This window comes from Crocodylus porosus, unplaced genomic scaffold, assembly GCF_001723895.1.
Source record: "Crocodylus porosus isolate Cpor-Errol unplaced genomic scaffold, CroPor_comp1, whole genome shotgun sequence".
Lineage (NCBI taxonomy): Eukaryota > Metazoa > Chordata > Crocodylia > Crocodylidae > Crocodylus > Crocodylus porosus.
The window spans coordinates 9,621,975-9,629,708 of NW_017728928.1; the positions used below are offsets into that span (position 1 = coordinate 9,621,975).

Here is a 7,734-nt window from a genome sequence, read left to right on the forward strand (position 1 = left end):
ATGAAAATGCACAGTTCTTATTCTCAGTGGGATTTAGCCGACTCGGCCTTACGTTGAGAACAGCTTAATTATAACAAACCCCGCTTATAGAAAGCCTCCACTTTTTGTAACTACTTCCTGATGTTTTGGATTTGTTGGATAGTTTGCTCCATTAAAATGGAATAACATTTCCATGAGGTTTCTGTCTGGTTCCATGTGAATTTGTTACAATAGAGCTGTCCTGTATTTTGATAGGTTTCATACAGTATCAAGGCCTAAGTTTATAGGTGGGCAAGAGGGTGCACTGGAATGGGAAAGTACAGAAAAACTGACTTTTTAGATTTTTAAAGCTTTCTAAAGTTCTGTAGTAAAAGACGCTTCTTGCATGGTCTATACTATTGACACCCATGTTACTACTACATGGGGACAAGTCAATTGCTATAGCACTAGATGTGTATATACACTGTTACATATTACATATACAGAATTGGCTATAGGTTACAATAGCTAATATTAACTTGCTTTTCAAAAGGTTTGCCATCTCAGCACTACATATAGTTAATCACCAAGTCCTAAATAAAAGGCACATAATGCATCTTCACGAAAATATTTAAAACAGTCTTGTTAATTAGATAAAAAAGTTGTTCAAATTGGAGGCATAATTACTTGGTTGGGGGCTTTTGCACTAAAAAAAATAATTATCCCTTCAGCTGATTACACAGTATAGCCTCCATATATATATGCATTAGGCAGAGCCACACAAAACACCATGAGTTACCAAAAATGTGTTGTTTTATTCCATTAAGAAAAGCTGTTTAATACACTAGAAAACTTAGCAAACACCACATACGCCAAATAGATTCACACTCATACTGGGAACATTAAAAGTGATACTGACATATTTATTAATGCTCACCTCTTATTTGGTTTACCGGAATAATATTCCCACCCATCATGTCATACACATAAAACATTTTATTGCGTATACTCGTGGCTATGACCCGCTCTCCATCAGCACTGAAACGAGCCTTATGCACTGGAAAGCTTTCCAAATGGATACTCTGTATCTTTGAATTAATTTTACCATCCACCTTCAAGGGGGGGGGAGGAAGGAAAAAAAATAGAAAGTTATTTCTGATGTGACCACCAGATAGTTCCAGGTACAAGTACAAAAAGAAAGAGTAATAGTAGATAAATCAGTTCCCACTGTTAACAGAAGTCATTTTACCCCATCCCAGAGAAACCTTCAAAATTGAAAACTCCTGTGGAATGTGTACAGGTATTACTATTTCACATACTGTCAAGATGCGACATATCACAAGTGGGAATCTGTTCCGGAAGAAAGACCAAAAACCTCAGTCAACCATGATCCCTACTGGGGGCAGATGAAGAGTTCTACCTTATGCCCTCTTAGGCTTCTCAGCTAGTTTTTTTACATTCAGGGGAGTATGATACTTTCAAGTCCATTTCACATTTTATAAAATAAAATCACTCACCTGGAACAGTGATACAGACTGATCTAGTCCAGCAGTCAAGATAACTTGTGCTGAAGGATGAAACTGCACTGTGGTCAGTTTGGCATAAGAAGGACGTTCATTATTGGCATTCAAACAGTTTTTCATCTAAAACACAAAACAATGTTGCCAAGACAGGCTGCAGTTCAGTATACATGTGTTCCTACCCTCAACTGATCAATACAAGATTGAGGCAATCTTATTTAATAAAATCTTTATGCCACTTTCCCCTAAAAAGGCTCAAAGCACTTTACCATCAAATCAGATAAAACAATAAAAAGTGTCCTTAAGAACACCTGGAAACAAACCCACCTGCTAAAAGCCTGCTCCCTACTAAATAAATAAATAAAGTCTTACACCAATTCTGAAAAATAACCAGACTCAGGCTCTGGCAGGTCTCAAGGGGGGAGGAGTTCCAGAGCTGAGGAGTAACTGCCAAGCAGCCTCCCACATGTATGACTAAGTGAACTTGGAGTGCAGATGGTAGTTACAAGAGGCTACTTACTTGCAGATGACCTTTGGGATCACATAAAGCATAAGCAAGGAAGCGGTGCTTTAGATATGTAGGACCCAGGCAATTTGTAAGATGGTGCAGGTGATTTCAAACTTAGGGCACACGGTAAGTGTTCTGCATTACTACCAGATTCAGACCATCATCTGAACACTCACCAGTAGAATAAGCATATGCTGTATTTTTCTAGACAGTAAAGAGCATGAACGCTACAGAATAACTGCAAATGACTTCCACACAAGCCTCTTGAAAAGAAATGCCCCCCCCAAAAAAAGAATATCAATCCTACATCAATCCTAGCTTTTGTTGTGCTTCACATTCACGTAAGGCTGGTGCGTAAGACTACTAGGTGTTGCACTGTACTGTCAAACTAGTTACTTCCCTATCCAGTCTACTAAAAACAATGTCTACCATTCTAGAGTACAATAAAATAGCCGGAAACAACCTGAAACAAGCCCAAACCTGTCTGCTGGTAACCAAGAGGCTTGATCATTATGCATGTTCCACTTCTTATACTCCCTAAATACAACCTGTCGCCGTCCAAGACAAGATACTAAGCTACACAGATCTTATGTCTGAGCTATTTGGCTGGGATGATCTAGTTGGGGATGGTCCTGCTTTGAGAAGAGGGTTGCACTAGATGAACTTCTAAGTTCCTTGCCAACCCTAATTTCCAATGATTCTATTATGGCAGTTCTTATATTTTTCCCCACCTCACTGTAAAGTAGTAATGCATGCCACTCTGGAGAACAATTCAGAGCGCTATCCTTCCTGCATAACCCTTGGAGGCTGGAGCCATCCTTTAGTTGAATGTATGTAGTTGGCACAAGCCATCAAAGTTTCAATAATCCTCAAGTAAAGAGTTTGCAGTAAACCTGACAATAGCTCTGAGAAGTGAACTGCATCTTTCTTTTCAGCTGGTACAACAGATATCAGGTGATCCTGGCACTTAGGAGTTCTATACTAATTAGGGGTGTGCGAAATAGGCCCTATTGGGTTCTGATTCGGCCTGAAATTGGGGGCCATGATTTGATTTGTTGATTCAGATCACTGTACCTGATTTGATTCAGCTGAATCCGAATCAAAAGATTTGATGCTGATTCGGAGAATCAGCAACTGGGCCACAGACACAGCTTTAAATGTTTTTAAACAGTGCGCTCTGGCGAGTTTCCTGTGGGACACTCCACGCGCCCCAGCATCGCAGCACTCATGAACTGCCTGCTGCCTAGAGGTATGTAGAAAAAACATTTAAAGCTGTGTCTATGTCTGAATCGGCAAATATTTCCAAACTGATTTGGATGGTTCCGATTCAATTTGGATTCAGAGATTTGGCCACCAAATCGAGCCGAATCAAGTCAGGGACCAAAGTTTTGCACAGCTCTAATGCTAATGTTTCTAGAGTACAGACAGGGCTACAGGTATTGAAACTGACCGTTAAGTCTCTCTCATCATATGGCAGTTATGATAAAAAAAAAACACAACTGATTTCATGTGCCCTAAAAGGAAAATAAACAAGCTTTCAAGTCAGGGAAACCTTACGATAAACAAGGCATCCAAACAGATACTGGCAAACACAGCTTTCCAACCAGTTGAGTAGCACAACTCTTGTCTTGAAGTCTGTGTACCCAGATCAACACCAGGGGGAAGGATGCAGCGGGGTAGTTATTTACCTGCAAAATACCTTTTGGTAAAGACTCTGAAATAGACACAAAGTTGCCAGTCTTCTGTAGAAGATCATCTTCTTCATCCTCACTGTCATCTAAAAGAGGAAGCCGATTCTTGATCATACAGTTTATTCCAGTATCTCAACTCACAAATTTAAGATAGTCAGATGTTTGCTTTGGGGGAGGGAGGGACGGAGGGAGGAGGCAGAAGTCAGTCATAAATAAAAGTGCCTTGAAAAGCCAAAGCTAAAAACATACTCTGCATAGTTTGCTCTAAGGGGTGGGGAGTAGCAGTCAAAAATAAAGCTCTAAGTAGTAACACAAAGTAAGACGCATTGAAAGCACTGAATACTTTACTGACCATGTTAATTATCATCGCTTATACCTTTCTTGGTTTTCTTCTTTCCTCTCTCGGCCCACGAAGGCACTCCTCCCATAGCTCTCTGAAACCTTAAAAAGACAGAATGCATTCCTCTTTAGGAAAGAATGAATAATACGTACATGTTGCCCAGAACCCCTTTTCCAGAAAGCTATTATTTCCTCCCCCATTCCCAATCGCCACTGTAGAAAACAATATCTTCTGCCTGACACAGTTCCACACTCCTACCCGACACCCATAAACCTTCCTTTCCTTCTTTTAAAAGGGCTTTTCTAGTCTGCTCCCACCAAATACACTTTCTATTGCCAGAGATCAAACTGCTGTAACTACAAAATACTCTTGGACACGCTGGTTTTCTTAACCACGGAAAAAAAGACTAAGTGTCTAGGTACAGAAGTAACTTCAAAACTGAACAAGTGACCTTTTCCCTACATGGTTATGTTCACATGTATCCCAGAAAGCCCTTAAATACAAAGGTATTTACATTTCTAGCAGCAGCAACCTTTTCTTATATTCACAAAACTGTACGTTTGGGCTTACAACTTGTGCCTTCACCAAAATGTTGTTTCTCTTCTTTAAACTAATACTCCTCCCTAATAGTACTGATTAACACACTTCACTGTCTCCTTTTCAGACCCAGCACTGATTGCAACTGTCAAATCTCTACTCAGCTACTGTTTTCTTCCCTCAGGCAACTCCTTATTTACATTCCCTTCTTACTCGCCACTGTATTGCTGGGCACAAAAACTACTATGTTCCAATGCATTGATGAAACAATAGCTACACAAATTTGAAACTAGGCCCTTGGAATGAAAAGAAAATATATAAATTCTCTCTTTCAAGGAGTAATACAAGGAGCAATGCTAAAGAAATCAAGGTTGCTTGCTCCAAAAGCACAAGTAACAATTCACTGCAACATGCTGAGTATTTAGGTGTTGTCAAAAGGGAAAAAAGAAAGCATTTTTAATACTGCTATTAAATCAATTCTTGTTCTTGAAATTAGCAGCAAGATTTATGATTAGCAAAATCTGTTTGTATAGGAAAAACCTTACTGTTCCTGAAGTCTTCTTTGAAGTTTTTCTTTGGTAAGGCTCTTCTCTGCATCACTCTTCATCATGTCTTTCCGATACCGATGGGTCATATCAATCCTAGACAAAGCCATATTTAGAAAGTGAAAAAAAACTGCAAGTTTAATGACTCTTTGTTCGCTGTATACCTCCAAGAAACAGGCAGTTAGAAAGGAACATAATCGAAGTCCCACCTCTCCTGCTCCCTTTTTGGTCACTATGAACTGAACTTACTTTTCTTTAATTTCATCTTCATCGTCCACCCATGCTGGTTTCTTAGACAGAGGAAAATTCTCTTGCGCTTCATCTTCTGAGTCACTGGAGTCCCCTTTCAGAAGATTTCCACTGAGTACCCCATCAAGCTTAAAAACAAACAAACACACATACATCTAAGGGTACAGGTACCTGTATACCTCGAGTCATTTTAAGAGGTGAACACTTCAAAAGGCAAGAGCTGTTACCTCCTAATTGTTACGCAGGAACAAGTCAGGAACAACAGAAATGTAGCAAGACCACTCCCACTTCAGTGCTGCTTTACTAAGCAGCAGCAGGGGTTGAAATAGTGTTAAAGTTGGAGCAGTTGTGTTAGAATTGTATCCGTCTGTCCTTCACAGATAACAATTAGAAAGTAACAATTGTTGTCCTTTTGAAGCACTCCCTTTTGAAATAGCTCCAAGTGTACCTGTATTCCACATCCTAAAATAACAAATTTAACAACTGCAAACTGAGAAGACACTTTTCAGGAGAGCAAGTGTAAACAATCACTATCTCCTCTAAAGACAAACACACAGAAAAAACAAATGTTAGTCCTATGGCAATTCATCTCTAAACTGTTTCCTCAGAAGGAGAAGTTTAGAAGACAGACTCATGATAGGTAAAGCACACTGTAAAAAAGGCTGTCTACAAAGCAGTTATAGCAGAGGTGTCAGACTCATCCAGCTCTGTAGACTGAATGAGTGGTGCAGAGCCAGTCCAAAGATGGAATCAGGCCTGTAAATCCCCTCCCTTCCCCTGGCAACCTGGGTTCAATGTCCACTCCAGCCAGTGTGGGACCTGTGCTGTGTGCACACAAATCGCACAGCAGCCAGAACAGGCAGTGTGCAGTGCACTATAACAGGGCGTGCACAGCACAGACCCCAGACCGGTGAGTACCCACGCTGGCCAGGCTGCACCACATGTGGCACCACCACTGATAACTGTCCTACACATGAGGCCCACTCCAGCTGGTCTGTGACCAACACTGCACATGGTGCTTGCAGGCACTGCATGTAGTGCAGGTGCCAAACAGGCTACAGTGGGCGCTGCATGCAGAGTTGTCAGGCCAGGGCAGGCACTGCATGTATACTGCCTGCTTTGGCCAGTCTAGGATCTACACGCCCCCGGCTGACAGCCACAAGGTGCCCATTCCAGTTACTCTGGGATCTGCACCACATGCGTCTGTCTCTGTGGCACAATTCTGGAGCGGCCTCTGGAGCTGCAGCTGCGGGTTGGGCCCCCACGGCCCCTCCCTCCCCTTCCACCACAACAGACTTACCAGTTGCATGCAGCTCTCCATGCTGTATCAGAAACTCGATTGGTATCAGCCGATATGCTTCCTTAAAAAAATCAGCCATCGGTATTGGCCCCACAAACCTCTCTATTGGTGCACCCCTAGGTTGGGGAGGCTGGGGGGCCGTGCAGCACATGATCTACTCTTACATACAGTCCAGATCAGCGTTTCTCAACCCATGAGAACAATTTGCTGGTGGCAAAGGTCGCCTCATTTTAAATCAGTGGTGCGCAACCCATCTGTTCTAGGTGACAGTTTGGATGGGACAGTTGGGTAGGGACGATCCTGCCTCACACCAGGGTAGGACTCAGCAACTGCTGGAGATCTCTTCCAGCTCCGCCTATGATGGGGGCCACAATTAAGAATTGTAGGCGGCCAGTAGCACAAGTGTTTTTGAACAGCCAATACAGGAGAATGAAAAGTCACCAACAAAAAGGTGGAGGAAAAAAAAGTGGGGAGGAGGGCGTTCTCACAGAGGCAGAAGAATGGAGACCGGACACCACGTGGGACGCCTGGCAGACCCCTCAGCACCCCCTGGTGCCCACTCGTGACACCGAACCGACGCCTGCTGCAAGGCCCAGGGCTGAGAGGCCCCCACGTCTGTCGGCTCCCCTCGGAGCCCGCATTTCTACTCGCTCCTCGAGGCGCCACGCAGCAAGGCTCCTGCCCGGCCTCACCTGCCGATTCGGGCCCCGCAGGCGCTGCACCAGCTCCGCCTCGCCCGCGTCCTGGCCGCCGCCGAACACTAGCGCCTCCAGGCAGCGCTCCACCGCCGCTCTCTCGCCCAGTGCGCCCGGCAGCCGCGCTCCCTTGGTGGCCTCCGCACCGCCCGCGCGCCGCTGCTTGTGCCGCCGGCGCCGCTTCCCGCCGGGTCGGCTCCCGCCACTAGCCGCCGCTGCCGCCACCATCTCCTTCTCCATAGTCGCTCAACGGAAGTGGAAGTGACGCCGCCCCTTCACGTGACGCGCCCGCCCCAATCACATGACACCTCGCTTCCTACCCCACGTGACAGCCGGGCCGGTCCATTGCGCCCCCCCTGCGCGGGGGGGAGCTGTGCTTGGCGCCCCCCCC

At 44.3% G+C, this 7,734-nt stretch overlaps 1 protein-coding gene across 1 annotated transcript in view; it reads right to left on the reverse strand.

Moving 5' to 3' along the window:
* The window catches only part of UTP18 (UTP18, small subunit processome component), a 21,650-nt gene extending 14,067 nt beyond the window's left edge, over positions 1 to 7,583 (reverse strand). The window contains exons 1-7 of the mRNA XM_019542805.1: positions 7,341 to 7,583; positions 5,349 to 5,476; positions 5,100 to 5,195; positions 4,054 to 4,118; positions 3,675 to 3,763; positions 1,476 to 1,601; positions 896 to 1,070 (exon numbers count right to left, since the gene is read on the reverse strand). Of these exons, the coding sequence (XP_019398350.1) occupies positions 896 to 1,070; positions 1,476 to 1,601; positions 3,675 to 3,763; positions 4,054 to 4,118; positions 5,100 to 5,195; positions 5,349 to 5,476; positions 7,341 to 7,583 (922 nt within the window). The remainder of the gene's footprint in view (positions 1 to 895; positions 1,071 to 1,475; positions 1,602 to 3,674; positions 3,764 to 4,053; positions 4,119 to 5,099; positions 5,196 to 5,348; positions 5,477 to 7,340) is intronic.
* Positions 7,584 to 7,734: the final 151 nt, after the last annotated feature.